The sequence below is a fragment of the Scyliorhinus canicula genome, chromosome 1 (assembly GCF_902713615.1).
Source record: "Scyliorhinus canicula chromosome 1, sScyCan1.1, whole genome shotgun sequence".
Lineage (NCBI taxonomy): Eukaryota > Metazoa > Chordata > Chondrichthyes > Carcharhiniformes > Scyliorhinidae > Scyliorhinus > Scyliorhinus canicula.
Genome location: NC_052146.1, coordinates 62,600,178 through 62,623,421, shown reverse-complemented (window position 1 = coordinate 62,623,421; position 23,244 = coordinate 62,600,178). Strand labels below are relative to the sequence as shown.

The 23,244-nt window shown below is 51.3% G+C and overlaps 1 protein-coding gene across 3 annotated transcripts in view; it reads left to right on the top strand.

Annotated features, from left to right (window-relative positions):
* Positions 1 to 23,244, top strand: part of hnf1a (HNF1 homeobox a) — a 272,346-nt gene that overhangs the window by 224,454 nt on the left and 24,648 nt on the right. For all 3 annotated transcript variants that reach the window (XM_038791553.1, XM_038791567.1, XM_038791560.1), the window contains exon 9: positions 21,937 to 22,069. In XM_038791553.1, coding sequence (XP_038647481.1) covers positions 21,937 to 22,069 — 133 coding nt within the window. The remainder of the gene's footprint in view (positions 1 to 21,936; positions 22,070 to 23,244) is intronic.

Sequence of the window (23,244 nt, the reverse complement as noted above, 5' to 3'; positions counted from 1 at the left end):
GAAAAGCCCCTAGTCGCCACATTCCGGCGCCTGTTCGGGGAGGCTGTTACGGGAAATGAACCCGCGCTGCTGGCCTGCCTGGGTCTGCTTTAAAAGCCAACTACTTAGCCCTACTGTTGCCAAGCCAGTTCTTAGCTAGCACCCCGAATCCCATGCAACTTTACCTTTTGCACCAGTTAATGGGGGGGATTTAGATTTGCATATTTAAGTGAGTGTGCAATTAATCGCACTTAAATATGTTTGTATCAGAGTTACCCAAGGCGTGGGCCCCAGAGGTCTCGCCTCTGAGACCCTGAGTGGGCACCTTTTAGCACTCGTTTCCATAAATGTGGACCAGTCCGTACTAGCACTTGGGGGGCGGGGGGGAGGGGGATTGTCCTCAATCACTCAGGCGATTGAGGACTGCCAGAGAGTCAGGTTCTGGGCAGGGTGGTACCCTGGCGCTCCAGGCGGGCACTGTGGCACTGCCAGCCTGGCACCCTAATGAGCTGAGCTCTTTAGTGCAGGAAATGAGCCTAAGTGCAGCCTCAGGGAGGTGTCCCTCGTCAAGGCCCAAAAACGAAGCAGAGTCCGGTTTAATAGCAGGGTTGCAGCGCCGGGAAACATCCTACTAAATGCACCCAAAATGGGAATCTGTTTTATTTCCATTAAATCATGCCCAGTAAATTTAATTGAACAGATAGAAAATGTAGCTGGTTATCTACTACCCATTCCCCAACTACTCGTCCCTTTCTAACTCGCCCCACTCTTTACATACACACACAGAAAAACAACGTTTGGGGAACGGGTGATGGAAAGGGAAAGAGAATATATTTTCCCCGTGTCTATGTGGGTTTCCTCCAGGTGCTCTGGTTTCCTCCCACAAGTCCTGAATTGAACATTCTGAATTCTCCCTCAATGTACCCGAACAGGTGCCAGAGTGTGACGACCAGGGTATTTTCACAGTAACTTCATTGCAGTGTTAATGTAAGCCTACTTGTGACAATAATAAAGATTGTTATTATTACAAGCTGCTGGTTTTGATACACTTAAAAAGATCTTCAGCTTCCTCCTAGAGACAGCAGGCAACAGAGAGAGAAAACAACTCCCTTTACTTATGAGATGTGGTCATTCTGGAAGGTTTTCTCAGAAACATCACCTAGCAGGAACCAATCACTGACTGTTGTTAGGCAAAATTCTGTCCCTGGCCAACCCATTAGTTGCCAATTAATCAATCAAACTGATTACCTCCAAAACCAGTTTCTCCCATCTACTTGGTGCCGAAGGGTCCGGCTTCTCCTTCTCCCAAACAAAAAGCCAGAGTATTTTAGCAAGCAGGCTGTTTTAAAAATTGAGGCTTCTGCTTCCTACTTAAAGGCACATCTCTTTTTTGATGCATGGACCAAAGTAATAAAATAAAACAAATGGGAACAAAGGAAATAAACAGGAAGGACTCTTACAATATCTTGCATGGCTCCAGTTGTGTGTCTCAGCTTGACTTCCTATTGCAGTACCTCTCATATTGTGCAATAATACTCACAGTTCCTCATAAACTAATGCATCATTGGATCAAAGATGATCAATAATGGAAGGACACTACTGTCTGCTTGTATCACATGGGTGTAGTTTTGTGACACATCATAATATTTCACCAGAATCTTTTGTTTTGTTTTATTTTTTCATGGTATGTTGGCGTGGCTGGCAAGACCAGCATTTCTATTGGTGGTGGGCTGCTTTCTTGAACCACTGCAGCCCCTGTAGTGTAGGTACATCAACAGTGCTGTTAAGGAGGAACTCCAGGACTTTGATCCAGTGACAGTGAACGAACAGCAAAATATTTCCAAGTCAGGATGGTGAATAGCTTGGAAGGGAACTTCCAGGTGGTGGTGTTCCCATGTACCAGCTCTCCCTGTCCTTCTAGGTGGTAGAGGTCATGGATTTGAAAGGTGCTGTCGAAGGAAACTTGGTGAATTGCAGCAGTGCATCTTGTAGAGGGTACACACGACTGCTACTGTGGTGGAAAGAGTGGATGTTGGAGGTGGTAGATAGGGTGCTAATCAAGTGGGTCGCTTTGTCCTGGATCAGGGGTGGGCAAACTACGGCCCGCGGGCCGCATGCGGCCCGCCAAAGGTCTTTATGCGGCCCACCAAGTCATTAAAAAAAAAAAAAAATTTTTTATTTTTTTTTAATTAAAAAAAAATTTTTTTTTTAAGGTTAATGGGGGGGCTGTTGGGTTACTTACTGGTATAGGGTGGATACGTTGACTTGAGTAGGGTGATCATTGTTCAGCACAACGTCGAGGGCCGAAGGGCCTGTTCTGTGCTGTACTGTTCTATGTTCTATATGAGGCGCCCAGAATCATAACCGGGTAAAGTAATTATTTTACTTAATATACTATGCGGCCCTTTAAAATTGTGAATTTCTGAATGTGGCCCTTGCACGGAAAAGTTTGCCCACCCCTGTCCTGGATGGTGTGTTGTTGGAACTGCACTCAAGCAGGAAAGTTGGGAGTATTTCATCACACTCCTGACTTGTGCTTTGTAGTTGGTGGGCAGGCTTTGGCGAGTCAGGAGGTGAGTTACTTTCTACAGAATTCCCAGCCCCTGTTGTTGTAGCCACAGTATTTATATAGCTGATGCAGTTCGTTCCTGATCAATGCTAACCCCCAGGATATTGATAGAGGTACTATACAGGCCAGAAAGACTCCTTGGGTTTTTAAGTGTTCCAGGCTGATCACAGCCGAGACAATGGTAGGAACTAAGGACTAAACACTGAGGCTGGGTTCTTACTGAAACTACCCAGCTATGATAACCTTCACAGTTAGAGAGCCTGTTGACATTCACTGTTTCACCTTACATATTAAGAATGGATGAGGTGCTAAAGGCACAGACCAATTATGGACCAGTTTGAGAAGGCAGCTTCAGTAGCTAAACAGTAGCCACACAAGATGCATGAAGGACTGCCTTATTTAATATTTCATTATTCTCAATTACTAATGCTTTGCATTCCAAAATATAATCATTTTTGTAACTCAAAATGTATTTCATTGTTGGTGGGGAGAGATTGCCCTTATTGACTGTTTACTGTTATTCCTGTTGGCTGTTTGTAATACATAGAGTTTTAATTGCTGTTTACATGTTCACAGTTCAACAGCAGTTCTTCAGTCACACAGCCATTCGACCTCCCACATATTTAAAAATTGACCTTTTGAAAAAAAATTCTGAATTGCTTTCTATCTTCTTGCCCTCTTTCCAGCAAGTTCATGAGAAGCTGTGAGTTTTATTACACAGTGTTAGAGCTACTACAATAGGAAGTCAAGCTGAGTCACATAATTGTAGTCACGCAAGTTGCACAAATCTTTTCATAAGGAACCATGTCAAATCGGAGTTTTCAACAATTGCTCATCGTTGGTAGGTATGTAACATCACGAAAAACACAAGCTATTTTACATGGAATCACAACTCTTGTTAGTCAACTCAAGGTATTGTCATCCTGTCCTCATTACTTAGTGAATCAGGATAACAGTAACCAATTAACATGACATATAAGACCGTAATACATAGGAGTAGAATTAGGCCACTCGGCGCATCGAGTCTGCTCCACCATTCAATTATGGCTGATACTTTTCTCATCCCCATTCTCTTGCCTTCTACCCATAACCCCTGATCTCCTTATTGATCAAAAAGCTATCTATCTCTGTTTTAAAGACACTCAGTGATTTGGCCTCCACAGCCTTCTGCGGCAAAGAGTTCCACAGATTCACTACCCTCTGGCTGAAGAAATTCCTCCTCATCTCTGTTCTAAAGGATCGTCCCTTTAGTCTCAGATTGTGTCACCCTTTGTGCTTCTGAAGAAGAAAGAATTTCCTCAGCATATTCCCATTTAGAAAATAGTCTATGCCTCCATTTCTCCTTCCAAAGTGCATAACCTCACTCTTTTCCACATTGTATTCCATCTGCCACTTCATTGCCCACTCTCCTAGCCTTTCCTTTGCAGCCCGCCTGCTTCCTCAGTACTACCTGCCCCTCTACAGATCTTTGTATCATTTACAAACTTAGCAACAGTACCTTCAGTTCCTTCTTCCAGATCATTAATGTATATTGTGAAAAGTTGTGGTCCCAGCACAGACCCCTGAGGCACACCACTAGTCACTGGCTGCCATCCTGAAAAAGACCCCTTTATCCCCACTCTCTGCCTTCTGCAGGTCAGCCAATCCTATATCCATGCCAGTATCGTACCCTGAACACCATGGGGTCTTAAATTATTTAATAATAATAATTGCTTATTGTCACAAGTAGACTTCAATGAAGTTACTGTGAAAAGCCCCTAGTCACCACATTCCGGCGCCTGTTTTAGGAGGCCGGTACAGGAATTGAACTCGCGCTGCTGGCCTTGTTCTGCATTACAAGACAGATGTTTTGGCCACTGCTAAACCAGCCCCGATTTTAATATTCTCTTTTAACAGTCTCCTATGCGGCACCTTGTCAAAGGCCTTCTGGAAATCTGAATAAATCACGTCCACCTTTGGACGGTTCTCTAACCTCTAACTTCGTCTAACTTCCTTGTTACTACCTCAAAGAACTCTAACAAATTTGTCAGACATGACCTCCCCTTGACGAAGCCGTGCTGACTCAGTCCTATTTTATCTTGCACTGTTGCACGTTACATGTACAAAGCACAATTAAAGATCTGCTACTATTATCGTGGGATTAAAACTTGTTGTAACCAATATAACTTGTTCAAATTCATCATCTTCATCCTCTGCCTCAGAATTATCGTCATCATGCGTCATTTGAAAGACCTGCCTCTTACCTCTGAGCTAGTCAACGCATAGTGATACTGTGCACTATATTGAAAAAAACCTATTAATGTTTTCTTGGGCTTTCCTGGGATTGATTTGACTTTATTACTGTTCAATTTGGGGCAGCAGGGTAGCATGGTGGTTAGCATAAATGCTTCACAGCTCCAGGATCCCAGGTTCGGTTCCCGGCTGGGTCACTGTCTGTGCGGAGTCTGCACGTCCTCCCCGTGTATGCGTGGGTTTCCTCCGGGTGCTCCGGTTTCCTCCCACAGTCCAAAGATGTGCGGGTTAGGTGGATTGGCCATGCTAAATTGCCCGTAGTGTCCTAAAAAAAGTAAGGTTGGGGGGGGGGGGGGGGGGGGGGTTGTTGGGTTACGGGTATAGGGTAGATACATGGGTTTGAGTAGGGTGATCATTGCTCGGCACAACATTGAGGGCCGAAGGGCCTGTTCTGTGCTGTACTGTTCTATGTTCTAATTTCATCTACTGCTGATATAATCAAATTTGCTAAACATCTTGTCACCACTATTATGGCTGGGATTTTCCGTCTCACCTGACCTGCCTTGTTGGAAAGCCCCCTGTAATGATGCACTTTCAGAGACTCCATTAGTGAGAACAAGAAGGATTTATTAATAAGAATTGCTCAGCAGGCCCAGGCTGCACCTAGGTCCCAACATGTCTCTCGCCTAAGAGAGGGCCAAGCTTCCCTACTTCAAGTTCTTATTCTCCCGATTCAATTCTTCACAGGACTTGTTCTTATTTTCTAGTTGCCTTTCATGGAGTTCAGCGTATTCTCCGTTGGCTCGTTAATTTATCCTTCGTCTTCACATCACTGTGTAAATTTTTGCAACTGTTTTTCCCAAGTTTGAAAGCCAGTCATTTTATCTTGGTGTTTTAATATCATCTCTGGAGCTTTAATTCTTTTGCTGAATCTTCTTTATGCTCAACAGTTTCTATTTTTTTTCAAATTCTTTAATTTCAGCATTTGTTCTGAGGGGAATCCATCATGTTCTTCCTGGACATATACAGTTCACAAATTGAACCTTCAGTTCTACTTGTCTTAAGTTCAGCCAAACTTCAGGCTTCACTGTTGGTCAGGTCTGTCTTCGATGAAGTGTTGACTTGTTCCTATTCTGCAATTCACTCATTGCCCTCTTTCTGAGGTCTTCTAATGCCTCCTCTTTGACTTATTTCTTTGCCTCTTCTTTGAAGTATTCTCTAATTTTCCTGTTCATGGCTGTTTGTTCCTCCCTGTGTTTGCCGCTTTCAGTGAATTGCCACTTTAAGATCTAACGGAAAAGTTTCTAAGTGTCATTGTGGCGGATTTTGTTGAGAGTTTCTCCCGCCGCTATCGGCAAGTTCCCCACCAGTATCTAACCACACATAGTCACTTACTTGGGCCCTGGGGAGTTTATCACCGGCTTAGCCCACACTTAGAATTAATTTCATCACTGGGAGGCTTAACCCACTGGCCAGACCGGCTCCTCAGAGATCAGGCCGTCATTTCAGCAGGGTGGCCCGATCTCTAAGTGAGCTCGAGGGTCCCTCACACCCTCCATCCACAGGCAATGTCACCCCCACAGACATGGGTATTACCCAACAACCCCCTCCAAGTGAGGACACCCCTCTATGGGGTCCCTGAGGGCCACTCTCTACAGGCTCCTCCACCCCTTACAGGACACCCCCCCCTTAATCCCAAAGGCCCCTACTTACCTGCTCAGCATCCCCCCAACACCCTTCATACTCCTTTCATGGGCCCCTCTCAGGCCCTGACCTTTGGCCCTGGCAACCTGGCAGTGCTCCTGCGAGCTTTGCAATGCCATCTGGGCACCTTGGCAGTGCCAAAGGCGCCGTATTCCAGGGGAAAGGCCCGGGGGAGCCACGTTGCATTCTCCCTGACCACCCAGGGGGCTCCGGTGGCCCGGGAGACACCCCGGGTGCCTCTCCACCTGATCCATCATTGTGTGCACTAGTACTGAAAGGTGCCCAGCTGCAACCTCCGCAGGGAGGCTGGTAGATCCCAGGAGGCCGAATAATCCCGGGTGAGCTCTCTGAAGCCGGTAGATCGCGCAAGGCGTACTGGCTGTCGGGAAGCCCGTGGGACACTTCACCCGACATCCACCGGCCGCGCCATACCCTTGTTCAAGTGATGCAACCGATAGATCGTGCCTGGTATATAGGGCCGCCATTGAGCCCATCAAATGTTGACCCACCCTTCGTATCACCATCCTACCTAGGCCCAATCCTTGTAACCCCACCCAACCTTTGGACAATGAGGGCCAATTTAGCACGGCCAATCCACCTAACCCCTGCACATTTTTGGACTGTGGGAGGAAACCAGAACACCCAGAGGAAACCCACGCAGACACTGGGAGGAAGTGCAAACTCCACACAGTCACCCGAGGCCGGAGTTGAACCCGGGTCCCTGGTGCTGTGAGGCAGCAGTGCTAGCCACTGTGATTCTCACCCACACAGGCTGTAGTTGCTCGGATACAGCTTCCCTTTGCAGGTGTATTTTGCAGCAAATGTATCAATGCAGGTACACAGTGTCTCGGGCTGTTTCTTCTTTTACTCTTAAAGCTGCAGCACTGCTTCCTAGTGCCAGCTGTGTTTTTTTAAGCTTTGGAACTTTGTTAACGACAATGGTTCTTTGCCTTTTATCCAAATTCCTTCTCTTTATATTTGAAGCTACCGCTCTTCTAGCACGTTAACCTTCAGAGAATCATCAACAAGGACTCCCAAGACCCATTTGTGCTTCTGATTTCTGAAGCATCTTCCCATTTGTTTCTTTACTCTGCACGTTGCCCCTTCAAACCTTTGACTCTGCCGGCCAATTTTACAGTATTGCTTTTTTTTCGACGTGTATCTTTCAGTTTCTTTCATGCACCAAGCATCTTGTAACTGTCCATCTTTTCTGATTCTACATTACTCAGGGTCTGCCAATATCTCAAATGGGCCTTTTGCCCACAGAGGCATTCAGGTGAGTACTTTATTTTCATACTTCCTTTAAAACAGGATACACACAGGTGCCGAGACAGAGGCAGTGTCGTGATAATTTTATCCTCGTCGTCAGATGCACTGATGCATTTTCAGCAACTCCATTACAGAAAACAAATTTAAAATAAATTTAGAGTACCCAATTCATTTCTTCTCCAATTAAGGGGCAATTTAGCTTGACCAATCCACCTACACTGCACATCTTTGGGTTGTGGGGGCGAAACCCATGCAAACACGGGGAGAATGTGCAAACTCCCAACGGACAGTGACCCAGGGCCGGGATTGAACCTGGAACCTTAGCGCTGTGAGGCAGCAATGCTAACCACTGTGCCACCGTGCTGCCCTCAAAAAGGATTTCTTGTACAAGAATGAATAAGAATGAGTGGCACAGTGGTTAGCACTGGGACTACTTCGCTGAGGACCTGGGTTTGAATCCCGGCCTTGGTCGCTGTCCGTGTGGAGTTTGCACATTCTCCCCGTGTCTGCGTGGGTTTCACCCCCAAAACCCAAAGATGTGCAGGTTAGGTGGATTGGCCATGCTGAATTGCCCTCTAATTAGAAAACAAAATAATTGGGTACTCTAAATTTATTTTAAAAAAAGAATGGGTGGCACAGGGGTTAACGCTGCTACCTCACAGCGCCAGGGACCCAATTTCAATTCCTGCTTGGGTGACTGTGCGGAGTCTGCACATTCTTCCCATGTCTGCATGGGTTTCCTCTGGGTGCTCCAGTTTCATCCCGCAGTCCAAAGATGTGCAGCTTAAGTGGATTGGCCATGCTAAATTGCCCCTTAGTGTCCAGGGATGTGTAGGTTAGGTAGAGGTACGGGGATAAGGTAGGGTAGTGGACCGAGGTAGGGTGCCCCTTCAGAGGGTAGGTGCAGACTCGATGGGCCGAATGGCCTCCTTGTGCACTATAGGGATTCTCTGAAATTGTTCAACAGCCACATGGCTGCAACTAAGTCCTTACCTGTCTCTTGTCTAAGAGAGCCTCTACCCCCTGGGCTGATTACCCAGTCCCAATTGGTCCCCCAAGGCAGCTGACCTTTATTCTGCTGTGTTGCCTTCAAAGGGACAATGATCACAAATCACTACAGCCCCTGAATGGAGTGACCTTTGCTCTGGGAGGGGGTGCAGTGGGATGGAGCCGGGCCTGTTGCCCCCAGAAGTGGGGTGGCTATTGAGGCAGCTGTGTGCAGGCCACACTGATTAAAAGACCCCCCTTGGTTCTCTGAAACATCGTCCCTGTTGTATCGTGCCCTCTAGCCCTCACCAAAAAGAACCAAGAGCATGTTTGCCACTTGCATTCATCCACATCTTGAGTGACTGTCCTTCCCAGAATGACCAGCAATCTACTGGAATCAGCACCAATCTCCCAGTGGCCAAGGAAAGCATTCCGGGAATGCTGTTTTCTCAACGCAGATGATGTGCAATTCCAGCATTATTTATTCCTGGTAAGTGTGGTGCATGGACACATCCTCCAACTCAATCTGCAGCACGCCCTCGTGCATAGAAGCACGTACCAAACCCTTCTGAGGAGGTCCTGGTGAGAAATCCAGAGCCCGATTTTCCAGCCCCTTTGCAGCAGCTTTCCCAGTGGCAATTGCAACGACTCATTGGCCACTGGTGGGACCTTCTGGTCACAGCGAAATCCATAAGCTTTTGCGTAGCTCGCCTGCCCTGCTGCCGGGAAACCTGTCCCCGGGGATTGACTTTGGCAGGGCCCGGAAGATCCTGCCGGCAGGAAGGGCCAGAAAATCCTGCCCCATTCATTGCGTTTTAGTTACAAGCGCCTCTGTGTATGGAGAGTTCTGTCCGTATCACAAAACAAACAAGTTGTAGTTATAGCTCTTGTAGATTTACTGTGCGAAAAATAAACTCTTTATCACCCATGATTTACTTCCCACTTTTAACATTTTCATAAAGTTTGACTTCAAGGTTCATTTGTGTGCAGCTGTGAAGGGTTTTCGGGAGAAAGTAAATAATAATAATAATCTTTATTGTCACAAGTAGGCTTTCATTAACACCAATGAAGTTACTGTGAAAATACCCTAGTCCCCACACTCCCGCGTCTCTTCAGGTACACAGGGAGAATTCAGAATATCCAATTCACCTAACAAGCACATCTTTTGGGACTTGTGGGTGGGAACCGGAGCACCCGGAGGAAATCCACGCAGAGACGGGGAGAACGTGCAGACTCCGCACCGACGGAGTCCCAAGTCGGGAATCGAACCCAAGACCCTGGCGCTGTGAAGCAACAGTGCTAACCAAGCTGATGTTACCACTGGATAGGTCAGATTCCAGAGTGGAACCTGGCTTGATAGATCTTAACTTTTATTCTTTGTTTTAGAAACTGTGGAGGGCAGTTACAGAACAGATTTACAGTAGACTGCTGATGTACTTTTAACAAAAGAATAAAACATATGGGGTTAAACCAGAAAAATGAGCTATATTACACCAGACAAAAAAGGTTGGAAACATTTCAATAAAAACACCAGTAATGCGGCAAATCACATTATTCCTTTACCCCGGCTATACCTATACTGTTGCCTCATGACGCCGAGTACCCGGGTTCAATCCCGGGTTCGATTCTGGCCCCGGGTCACTGTCTGTATGGAACTTGCACATTCTCCCCGTGTTTGCATGGATCTCATCCCCACAGCCCAAAGATGTGCAGGGTAGATGAATTGGCCATGATAAATTGCTCCTTCATTGGAAAAGAAACCTTTGCAAATTCATAAAAATAACACAGTTTGCACTATCCATCATTTACTCTAATATTCATGGGAAGTTTGCGGTGAATGAAAACTAATAAGACAACTGTGGTTGGACACCCCACACTCCACAACCAAGTGACAGCTGCCACCAAAGCAGAATCTTTGGATTTCTCATCAACTCTCCAGCACTTGTCACACCCCGAACGTCTATCTCTGATCCAAAAAGTCAAGGAAAGGTTGCCACCGCCTGGAGAATCCCTGTACCGACCCTCTCAGGGCAAATTTGATCCTTTCTAGCTGAATATAGCTAGCCATATCGTTAATCCAAGTTTCAACGCTTGGAGGCCTCGCGTCCTTCCATTGAATTAATATCCTTCGTCGAGCCACTAGGGACGCAAAGGCCAGTATTCCGGCCTCCCTAGCCTCCTGTACCCCCGGTTCTACCCCGACCCCAAAGATCGCAACCCCCCATCCTGGTTTGACCCTGGACCCCACCACCTTCGACACCGTCCTTGCCACCCCCTTCCAGAACCCTTCCAGCACCGGGCATGCCCAGAACATATGCACATGGTTCGCTGGGCTTCCCAGACATCTGACACACCTGTCCTCACCCCCAAAGAACCGGCTCATCCTTGTCCCCGTCATGTGAGCCCTATGCAGCACCCTAAATTGAATGAGGCTCAGCCTCGCACACGAGGAGGAAGAATTGACCTTCTCCAGTGCATCCGCCCACGTCCCGTCTTCTATCTGCTCTCCCAGCTCCCCTTCCCACTTGGCTTTCAGCTCCTCCCCTGATGCTTCTTCCGCCTCCTGCATTATCTTGTAGATGTCTGATATCTTCCCCCCTCCGACCCAGACCCCCGAGAGCACCCTATCACTCGCCCCCTTACTGGGGAGCAGGGGGAACCCCTCCACCTGCCGCCTAGCAAATGCCTTCACTTGTAAATATCTGAACATGTTTCCCGGGGGGAGCTCAAACTTCTCCTCCAGCCCTCCCAGGCTCGCAAACCTCCCCTCTATAAACAGGTCCTTCAGCTGCCGTATGCCCACCCTGTACCAGCTCTGAAATCCCCCGTCGATGTTCCCCGGGATGAATCTATGGTTCCCTCTTATTGGCGCCGCCAACAGACCTCCCCTTTCCCCCCTGTGTCGCCTCCACTGCCCCCATATCTTGAGGGTGGCCGCCACCACCGGGCTCGTGGTGTACCTCGTGGGGGGGAGCAGCCATGGTGCCGTTACTAGGGCCCCCAGGCTTGTGTTGCCACAGGACGCCCTCTCCATTCGTTTCCAAGCTGCCCCCTCCCCTTCCATCATCCACTTGCGCACCATTGACACATTTGCCGCCCAGTAATACCCCGAGAGATTGGGTAGTGCCAGCCCTCCACTGTCCCTACTCCGCTCCAAAAAGACCCTCCTCACCCTTGGGGTGCCATGCGCCCACACGTAGCTCATAATGCTACTCGTCACCTTTTTGAAGAAGGCCCTAGGGAGGAAGATAGGCAAGCACTGAAATAAAAACAGGAACCTTGGGAGGACCGTCATTTTGATTGACTGCACCCTCCCCGCCAGCGACAACGGTACCATGTCCCACCTCTTAAATTCCTCCTCCATCTGTTCCACCAGCCTGGAAAAGTTCAACTTGTGGAGGGTCCCCCAGTTCCTTGCCACCTGCACCCCTAAGTACCTAAAGCTCTTTCCTGCTCGCTTGAAGGGGAGTCTCCCAATACCCTCTCCCTGGTCCCCCGGGTGTATCACAAAAACCTCGCTTTTGCCCAAATTTAGTTTGTACCCCGAAAAGTCCCCAAACTCTGCTAATAGTTCCATTATCTCCGGCATTCCCCCTTCTGGGTCTGCCACGTACAGCAGTAGATCATCCGCATACAGCGATACTCGATGTTCCTCCCCTCCCCTAGTCAGTCCTCTCCACCCCCCTGAACCCCTCAGTGCCATCGCCAACGGTTCAATCGCCAGTGCGAAAAGTAGGGGGGATAGGGGACATCCCTGCCTGGTCCCTCGGTGGAGCCCGAAATACTCCGACCTCCTCCCGTTTGTCACTACACTCGCCGTCGGGGCCGAGTAGACCAACTTCACCCACTTAATAAACCCTTCCCCAAACCCAAACCGTTCCAACGTCTCCCACAGGTACTCCCACTCCACCCTATCGAATGCCTTCTCCGCGTCCAGCGCTACCACTATCTCAGCCTCCCCCTCCACTGCCGGCATCATAATTACATTCAGCAATCTCCGCACGTTCGTGTTGAGCTGCCGCCCCTTCATGAACCCCGTCTGGTCCTCATGGATTACCCCTGGCACACAATCCTCTATTCTAGCTGCCAGGATCTTTGCCAGCAACTTGGCATCCACGTTCAGAAGCGAGATAGGCCTGTAGGACCCGCACTGCACGGGGTCTTTATCCCGCTTCAATATCAGGGAGATCAGAGCCTGCGACATTGTCGGGGGCAGAACCCCCCCCTCTCGCGCCTCATTAAAGGCTCGTACCAGTACCGGTCCCACCAAGTCCACATTTTTCTTGTAGAATTCCACCGGGAACCCATCTGGCCCCGGCGCCTTCCCCGCTTGCATCTGACCTATTCCCTTGACTAGCTCCTCTAGCCCTATTGGCGCCCCCAGCCCTTCTACCAGCCCCTCCTGGACCCTTGGGAACCTCAATTTGTTTAGGAAGTCCTCCATTCCCCCTCTCCTCGTCGGCGGCTCAGACCGATACAACTCCTTGTAAAAATCCCTGAAGACCCCATTCACTTCTTGCCCCTTCTGCACTACCTTCCCGCCCCTCTCCTTCACTCCCCCAATCTCCCTAGCCGCATCTCGTTTGCGAAGCTGGTGTGCCAGCATCCTGCTCGCCTTTTCCCCATACTCATAGACCGCGCCCTGTGCCCTTCTCCACTGCGTCTCTGCCTTCCTGGTGGTCAGCAGGTCGAACTTGACCTGCAGGCTGCGCCGTTCTCCCAGCAGCTCCTCCTCTGGTGCCTCCGCATATCTCCTATCCACTTCCAAAAGCTCCCCCACCAGCCTCTCCCTCTCCTGCCTCTCCTTTCTTTCTCTGTGTGCCCTTATGGAGATCAGCTCTCCCCTGATCACTGCCTTCAGGGCCTCCCAGACCATCCCCACCTGCACCTCACCCGTGTCATTCAAGTCCAGATAGCTCTCAATGCTCTTCCGGACCCTTTTACACACCTCGTCGTCCGCTAACAGCCCCACATCCAGCCGCCACAGCGGGCGCTGGTCCCGCGCCTCCCCCATTTCCACATCCACCCAATGTGGTGCATGATCAGAGATCGCAATGGCCGAGTACTCAGCTTCCCATACCCTCGGGATCAGCCCCCTGCTCAACACGAAAAAATCGATTCTGGAGTACACTCTATGGACGTGGGAGAAAAAGGAATACTCCCTCGCCCTCGGCCTACCAAACCTCCATGGGTCTACTCCTCCCATCTGCTCCATGTACCCCCTCAGCACTTCTGCCGCTGCCGGCCTCCTATTGGTCCTTGAGCTCGATCTGTCTAGCCCGGGATCCAGCACTGTGTTAAAGTCCCCCCCCATGATCAAGCCCCCTGCCTCCAGTCCCGGAATGAGGCCCAATAGGCGCCTCATAAAACCCGCGTCATCCCAGTTCGGGGCATATACGTTGACCATCACCACTTTCTCCCCCTGCAGCTTACCCTTCACCATCACATACCTACCCTCCTTGTCCGCCACCACCTCCTCCGCCACGAACGACACCCTCTTTCCCACCAGAATCGCCACCCCCCGGTTCTTTGCGTCCAATCCAGAGTGGAACACCTGTCCCACCCACCTCCTTCTCAGGCGAACCTGGTCCACTACCTTCAAATGGGTCTCCTGTAACATTGCTACATCAGCCTTCAGTCCCTTCAGATGTGAGAATACCCTTGATCTCTTGACCGGCCCATTCAGCCCCCTCACGTTCCAAGTGATCAGCCGGGTCGCGGGACGACCCGCCCCCTTCCCCTGCCGATTAGCAATGTCCTGTTCCCTGCTCGCCCCGGGTCGACCCTCCCCTTCTGACCCGCTCCCCATGGCGATGGCCCCCTTTCCCCACACCTCTCCAGTCCTCCACTTCCCGTTTCTGGTCTTTCCAGCAGCAACCCGGTGACCCTCCCTAACCCCCCTCCCCCCAGGCTAGGACCCCTCCTAGCCGCGATGTACCCTCCATCGTACTCCCGTAAGTCAGCTGGTTTACGCTGACCCGGCTGCTCCTGCCACACTCCGACTCCCCCCGGCTCGGGGGGGGGGGCCTCCCCCCCCCCTTGCCACTCCTCCCTGGCCCCGCTCCAACGCGGGAAAGGTCGCCATTGCCAGCCACGCCCCGCACTCCCCCCCCCCCTCCCCTCCTCCCCCCTCCTCTGCCCCGCGCGCGGGAAAACAGAGGAAAGCCCGCGCTTTCGCCCTGCCACACCCCACCCCGCCATCTTCAGTTCCACCCCCGTCCCCGTCCATGCCTGTAAAGAACCCCCCCTAGGAGCCCATATCCCCGATCTGCTCTCCCCCCCGTCCCGCCTCCCCAACTTAACATTATAAATAACAGATAGATAACAAATAACAATGTACTTAACAGTCGCCCTCTACCAAACAGTATAAATAACCATAAATAACCATGAATAACCACAATAACAATAACTAAGGGAAGTTGGCAAAGGGGGGAAAAAACATCAGAAGAAAAACCCAAAGCAAGAGTTCAAGATCCAAACAAGGAAAGAAGAAAAAAAAAAGGAAACCGTTCCAATAAGAGTTGCCCAGTTCCGACCCAGCCGGAAAAAAAAAACCGCTTGTTCAACTGAAAGTACCCGAGCAGCTACGGCCGCCAAGTATCCCCGGGTCTAATTCGAGTCCAGTTTCTCTTCCTGTACAAAGGCCCACGCCTCCTCTGGGGACTCAAAATAGTGGTGTTGGTTCCTGTAGGTGACCCACAAGCGCGCTGGCTGCAGCATTCCGAACCTGATCCGTTTTGCATGTAGCACCGCCTTCGTCCGGTTGTACCTGGCCCGCCGCTTAGCCACCTCCGCACTCCAGTCCTGGTAGACCCTCACCGTCGAATTCTCCCACTTGCTGCTCCTTTCCCTCTTGGCCCACTCCAGCACTCTCTCACGATCGCTGAGTCGCTGGAACCGCACCAGCACCGCCCTCGGGGGCTCATTTGCTCTTGGCTTCCTAGCCATGACCCTGTAGGCCTCTTCCAGCTCCAGGGGCGAAGGGACGGCCCCTGCCCCCATCAGGGAGCTCAGCATTTCTGCCTCGTATCCCGGGAGGTCTGACCCCTCCAGGCCTTCTGCCAGGCCCAAGATCCTCAGGTTCTTCCGCCTCATTCGGGTATCCAGCTCCTCAAAACGGCTCTGCCATTTCAGGTGGAGTGCCTCGTGCACCTCTACCTTTCCCACGAGGACCGTGGCCTCCTCCTCCCTCACAGTCATCTCCTGCTGCAGCTCCCGAATCGACGCCTCTTGGGTCGCCTGGGCTCCCATCAGCCTGGTGGTCGTCGCATTCATTGACTCCAAGAGCTCCATTTTCAGCTCCGTAAAGAAGCGCAGGAGAGCGGCCTGCTGCTCCTCCGCCCATTTCCTCCATTCCTCGGGTGCGCCACCGGCCGCCATTTTGGTCTTCTTCCCCCGCTTTTTTTGAGGAGCTGCTGTTGCTTTCTTTACCACCCCACTCCGGGTACCGACCATAAAGTTGGTCTGGTTCTCCTCAGGGAGCCTTCCCCCACCGGGATTTGTCCTTACAGCGCCGTTGTGGCCCTCCAATCGGCCCGAAAACACCTTTGTAGCACGAGCCGCCAAACGTGCGACTTAGCTGGTCATAGCCGCAACCGGAAGCCCACTTGAACATCTTCAACAAGGATCCACCTCCAAGGTTTCAATCTTTCCGTCCAATGTTCCTTTCCACTGGATCTCTGCGTGCGTTGAAGCTTTACCTTCTACTCACACGCTCAGATATTCAGCTGTGCCAAGCAGAGCACCACTGCTCCAGAGGTCAATGAACTGCGCATGTGTGCAGGGCTGGTTTCCAGCCCCAAAACATGATATACACCAACTATGCATTTGTGGCCATTCCCGAGGCTTGCTGGGAACTGTAGTTCCCGTACACTAAGGCCCCGATCTCTTCTTTAAACTTCAGGTAAGTTTGTTTTCCTTAGGGTTCATCAAAACATAAAAAATAAATTTAAAAATAGCTGAGATGTTGAGCAATGTCAGCATTAATTACATGGCACAGAAATGGAATCATAGGTTTTAGTATTTAAGGTCCTGATGTGCCATCAATGAACACAGGACCAGGAGTGAACGTAACTGAGGCTTTAATAAACTAAACCGAAAGCCTCCTAGCCTCTGATCCCGAACTGGGAGCAGAGGCAGAGACCAGCCACCTTTATACCGAGCCCGAGGAGAGGAGGAGCCATCAGGCCATGGTTTACCACATTACCTATAATACAGTGGTAGTTTACCACAATACACATATTATATACTACAGTGGTTCTGTGCCAGCAGGGACAAGCCCAGGCATGTAGCAATACAACAGGAGAATACAATACAATATAACACAGTGGTTTACCACATTCACCCCCTGTTAAAAAAAGAGTCCAGTGGCGGTGAAGTGGGCTTAAAGATCACGTCTGTCAGGGGGCCTTGACCTTCCGCTGTGATCACCTCAGTCCCGGCATCGAGAACTGTACATCCGGGAGCGTGTTGTTTTCTTCTTCGCCCAGTAGTTGAGTCGGTGGAGGGGGGTGGTCGTGTGTGGGCGGGGGTGGTGGTGATGGTCGCCGGTGGGTCTGCGGGTGCCAGATCTTGAAGTAGCCGGGTAGTGGTGGAGGGAGACGGTGTAGGGTCTGGGGTGGTGGTGATAGTCGCTGGGGAACCTGCAGGTGCCAAATCCCGGAGGGAGACTGTGTCCTGTCGCCTGTCCTGATGTGCCACTTAGGCATATTGTGGATTGGCATGGAGGAGCAGGACCTTCTCGACAAGGGGATCCGATTTATGACCCCTCGCATGCTTCCGGAGGAGGACGGGCCCTGGGACTGTCAGCCAGGATGGGAGTAAGACCCCGGAGGTGGACCTCTTAGAGAAGGCAAACATACGTTCGTGAGGGGTCTCATTGGTGGCAGTGTGCAGGAGCGACCGGATGGAGTGGAGCGCATCGGAGAGGACCTCCTGCCAGCGGGAGACCGGGAGACTTCTATACCACAGGGCCAGGAGGACGGCCTTCCAGACTGTCGTGTTCTCCCTCTCCACCTGCCCGTTGCCCCGGTGGTTGTAGCTGGTCGTCCTGCTTGAGGCAATGCCCTTTCTAAGCAGGAACTGATGCAACTCATCGCTCATGAAGTAAGAACCCCGATTGCGGTGGATGTAGGTGGGGAACCCGAACAGGGTGAAGAGACTGTACAGGGCCTTGATGACGTGGCAGAGGTCATGTCAGGACATGGGATGGCAAAGGGGAATCTTGAGTATTCGTCCACAATGTTGAGGAAGTACACGTTACGGTCAGTGAAGGGGAGGGGCCCTGTGAATTCGATGCTGAGGCGCTCAAAGGGGTGAGAGGCCTTTACCAGGTGCGCTCTGTCTGGCCAATAGAAGTGCTGTTTGTAATTCGCGCACTCCTGGCAGTCCCTGGTCACCGTCCTGACCTCCTCGATGGAGTAAGGCAGGTTGCGAGCCTTGATAAAGTGAAAAAAACGGGTGACCCCCGGGTGACAGAGGTCATTGTGGAGGGCCCGAAGTCGGTCTACTTGTGCGCTGGCACATGTACCGCGGGATAGGGCATCTGGGGACTCGTTGAGCTTCCCTGGTTGGTACAAGATCTCGTAGTTGTAGGTGGAAAGCTCGATCCTCCACCTCAGAATCTTGTCATTCTTCATTTTGCCCCACTGTGTATTGAACATGAAGGCAACCGACCGTTGGTTAGTGAGGAGATTGAATCGCCTGCCAGCCATGTAATGGCTCCAATGTTGCACAGCTTCTACAATGGCTTGGGCTTCCTTTTCGACAAGAGGAGTGTCGAATTTCGGAGGGATGGAGGGTACGGGAGAAGAAAGCCACGGGCCTGCACGAGGGTAGCGGCCAGAGCAACGTCCAATGCATCGCTCTCCACCTGGAACGGAATGGACTCGTCCACAGCGTGCATCGCGGCTTTGGCAATATCTGCCTTGATGCGGTTGAAGGCCAGGCGGGCCACAGCCGTCAGGGGAAAAATAGTGGATTTAATAAGTGGGCGGGCTTTGTCCGCATAATTGGGGACCCGCTGGGCATAGTAGGAGAAGAACCCCAGGCATTCTTCAGGGCCTTGGGGCAGTGGGGGAGGGGGAGTTCCAGGAGGGGGCGCATGCGGTCAGGGTCGGACCCGAGGACTCCGTTTTCCACAACGTAGCCGAGGATGGCTAGGCAGGTTGTGTGGAAAACGCATTTCTCTTATTGTATGTGAGGTTCTGGAGTTTAGCTGTGTGGACGAAATGTCGCAGGTTTTCGTCATGGTCCTGCTGGTCATGGCCGCAGATGGTGACATTATCTAAGTACGGGAACGTGGTCCGCAGCCCGTACTGGTCAACCATTCGGTCCATTTCTCGTTGGAAGACCGAGACCCCATTGGTGACGCCGAAGGGAACCCTGAGGAAGTGGTAGAGGCGGCCATCTGCCTCGAAGGCAGTGTATTGACGGTCCTCCGGGCCGATAGGGAGCTGGTGGTACGCGGACTTCAAGTCAACTGTGGAGAAAACTCAATACTGCGCAATCTGATTGACAATGTCAGATATGCGGGGGAGGAGTACGCATCGAGCTACGTTTACCGGTTGATGGTCTGACTGTAGTCGATGACCATCCGGTGCTTCTCCCCAGTCCTGACGATGAACACTTGGGCTCTCCAGGGGCTGGTACTACCCTCAATGATCCCCTCTCGTAGGAGACGCTGGACCTCAAACCTGATAAAGGCCCTGTCCCGGGCACTGTATCGTCTGCTGCTAGTAGCGACGGGCTGACAGTCCGGGGTGAGATTAGCGAAGATTGAGGGTGGGGCGACCTTAAGGGTCGCGAGGCTACAGACGGTGAAAGGGGGGGGGGGGGGGGGGGGCAGGGGTCCACCGATCTTTTAAGTAAGGCTTTGGAGGTGGCACTGGAAGTCGAGCCCCAGTAATAGGGCAAACGCAGAGATGGGGAAGGACGTAGAGCTTAAAGTTAGTGTACTCTATGCCTTGTACAGTAAGGGTCGTGACACAGTACCCCCGGATTTCTACTGCGTGTGATCCGGAAGCCGGGGGAGATTTTCTGGGTCGCGGGTAAAATTGGGAGGGAGCAGCGCCTTACCGTATCTGGGTGTATGAGGCTGTCTATGCTCCCGGAGTCAAAAAGGCAGGCCATCTCGTGCCCGTTGATCTGGACGGTCATCGTAGATTTTGTGAGGTGATGAGGCCAGGACGGTCGAGCGTGATGGAGGAGAGCTTCGGGAGGTGATGGGTAGGCCGGTCGGAGGTAGTGGCGGCCAACGTACGACCGGGTGAGCAGGGCTCCCGGGAGGCTGCAGAGTGGTCCCAAGATGGCGGCCCCCATGGGTCGCAGGTGACGGGTGGCATCGGAGATGGCGTCAAAGATGGCGGCCCCCATGGGTCGCGCGTGGCGGGCGAAATCGAAGATGGCGGCGAAGATGGCAGCTCCCACGGGTTGCACATGGCGGGTGGCGGGGCAGCTGGGAGCGGCCCCGACAGGCAGCAGGCAGCACTGCTGGGCCTAGGAGTTTTAGGGAGGAATCGGGCCTGGCAGGCTTTCACAAAGTGGCCCTTCCTCCCACACCCGTTGCAAGTCGCGTTCCGTGCAGGGCAGCATTGTCTGGGGTGCTTATCCTGGTCGCAAAAGTTGCACTTCGGGCTTCCGCTGTTGGTGGGCTGTTGCGCAGCACAGGCTTGTGCCGCACTCGAGTCGGATGATGGCGGCATCCGCTAGGTCCATGAGGGTTCCACGTGGTCGGAGGTGTAGGCCTCCATGTTCTGGAAGGCCACCTCCAGCTGCACTGTCTCTGGGAGGCCGAGTGTACCCCCTTCTTGCAATTGCTGGCAGGTGTAGTTGGATTTCATGCCTGCGACATAGGCATTCCTTTTTTTTTTAAACAGACAATTTTATTGAGATATTGTTGGCATTGTAAACAGTAACAATATACATTAGTGTGCAGATACCAATTACAAAAAACATAGTGCAAATAACAGTACCACTCTCGCAAATAGACCCGCCTATTCTTCCCCCCCACTCTACACTATTCTACCTCCCCCCCGACGATTAGTTCCCCCGATAGCGATCCTCGTAAGGCGGAGTTGATTTTTTCCAAGCCGAGAAAGCTTGCCATGTCCAACAGCTATACTTCGGTCTTTGGGGACTTTGAGTCCCTCCAGGCCAACAGTATTCGTCGCCGGGCTATCAGGGAAGCAAAGGCCACAACGTCGGCCTCTTTCCCCTCCTGGACTCCCGGGTCTTCCGACACCCCACAAATCGCCACCTCTGGACTCATCGCCACCCTTGTTTACAGTACCCGGGATATGACGTCCGCAAATCCCTGCCAGTATCCCCTGAGTTTTGAACACGCCCAGAACATGTGGACATGGTTCGCTGGCCCTCCCCCACATCTAGCACACTTGTCTTCCAGCCCAAAGAATTTGCTCATCCGGGCCACCGTCATGTGGGCCCGGTGAACCACCTTGAACTGAATCAGGCCGAGCCTGGCACATGTTGCGGTTGCATTTACCCTCCTCAGAGCGTCTGCCCATACGCCTCCCTCCAACTTCCCACCAAGCTCCTCTTCCCACTTAAGTTTCAGTTCCTCGGTCCCTATGTTCTCCGACATAGGCATTCCTGATCAAATGCTCCGTGTTGGTAGCCGCTCGTGTCCCCAATTAATGCCCACTGCCTTAATAGAATTGAACATGCAAATAGTACAACTAATATACAAAACAATGGGACCAAAAAACTTGGGACGGCCCAGTAGAAATGATTTATTAGACTTACAAGTATCCTCCTTTCCTGTCAGCTGTGCACTGGGACTTCACGGTGAGTGCTATCCAATCCCGTGCTCTCTCTCTCTATTTCCCTGCAAATATTTCCTTTTCAAGAGTATAACCCTTTGAAAGTTACTATTGAATTTACTTCCACCACCCTTTCAGGTGGAGATTTCATATCATAAGAACTTATTGCATTAAAAAATATTGACTCATTTCCCTCCTGTTCTTTTGGCAATTATCTTATATCTGTTACTTCATGTTACTGACCCTCCTTACCAGTGTAAACCCATCTTCCTATCTACTCTATCAAAACCCCTCGAAATTTTGAACACCATTAATCCTCCTCTTAGCCACTTAGGAGAACAGTCACAGGAAATGAAGCTGATAGAAGTGGAGATAGCGAGTACATGTACTAATGCTCACTTATTGTTTCCATTTCAGATTCTGACACTAAATTCGGAGAGCCAGTCAGAAAACCAGATCCATACATCCTTGCAACAGATACCTTTGCAGAATCTGGATGGTTCCATTCAACATATACATCGAGTTTCCTCAAGCCCAGCCATAACCACAGGTAGAGTCCAATATTTGGTTAAATGTGGTACAGTGTACCCCAGAGAAGTGGGGAGATCCTGTGAATCTTCTGGGCTGAATCTTCTAGCTCTTCCCGTCGGAACCCTCTATGGCCAGTTCACTGGCGGAGGGAGAGACGAGCAGCAATGGTGAGTGAGGCACTCTCAATTACGACACGAAAGTTAGGTCAGTAATCAAAGGCTTTAATAAGCAGTGAACAATGGCAGCCTCCATGAGAAGTGTGCTCGCAAAATGGAGTCTCATCTTAAGTACTGTTTCCCAGGGGGCGTAGCCAGAGGCGGAGTCCCCCAGGGTTCCAAGCCTCTTAAAGGGGCAATGTATTCCGATCATCACAAGCCTCTTAAAGGGGCAAGGTATTCCGATCATCACATTCACCCTCTGTTTAAAAAAAAACATAGTCTGTCGGTGATGAAGTGTTTTTAAATTATAAGTTCAGTCTTTGTGGTGGTCTGATAGTCCGTGCTGACTTTCGCCGCTCCGGTGGTGGCGCCGTGGATGCGGTCGGTTCCGATGGTGGTCTATCCGGGAGCACGGTTGACTGAAGCTTTGTCCGCCTTGGAGAGGGGGGGTATCAGGAGTGATTAGGATGGTCGGTGTCGGCTGGGGGGCAGGGGGCGCTATGGAGGGGGCGCTGTCGAAGTCGGCGTTCAGTGTAGGGCCGGGAGCATCGGTAGAAGGGGGGGGTCGGTGGGAGGGTCGGTGGGGTCGGTGGGAGAGCCAGCGGGTGCCAGGTCTCGCAGGGATACAGTATCCTGCCTGCCATCGGGGTGCTTGACGTAGGCGTATTGAGGGTTTGCGTGCAGCAGGTGGACCCTCTCGACTATTGCATCCGTTTTATGGCTCCTCACATGCCTCCGGAGTAGGATTGGACCTGGAGTCGTCAGCCAGGGTGGAAGCGAGACCCCAGAGGTGGACTTCCTGGGGAAGACAAACAAACGATTGTGAGGGGTCTCGTTCGTAGCCGTACAGAGGAGCAACCTAATGGAGTGCAGGGCATCGGGTAGGACCTCCTGCCAACGGGCGATAGGGAGACTCCTTGACCGTAGGGCTAGGAGGACAGCCGTCCAAACTGTCGTGTTCTCCCTCTCCACTTGCCCGTTTCCCCGCGGGTTATAGCTCGTCGTTCTGCTCGAGGCGATGCCCTTGCTGAGCAGG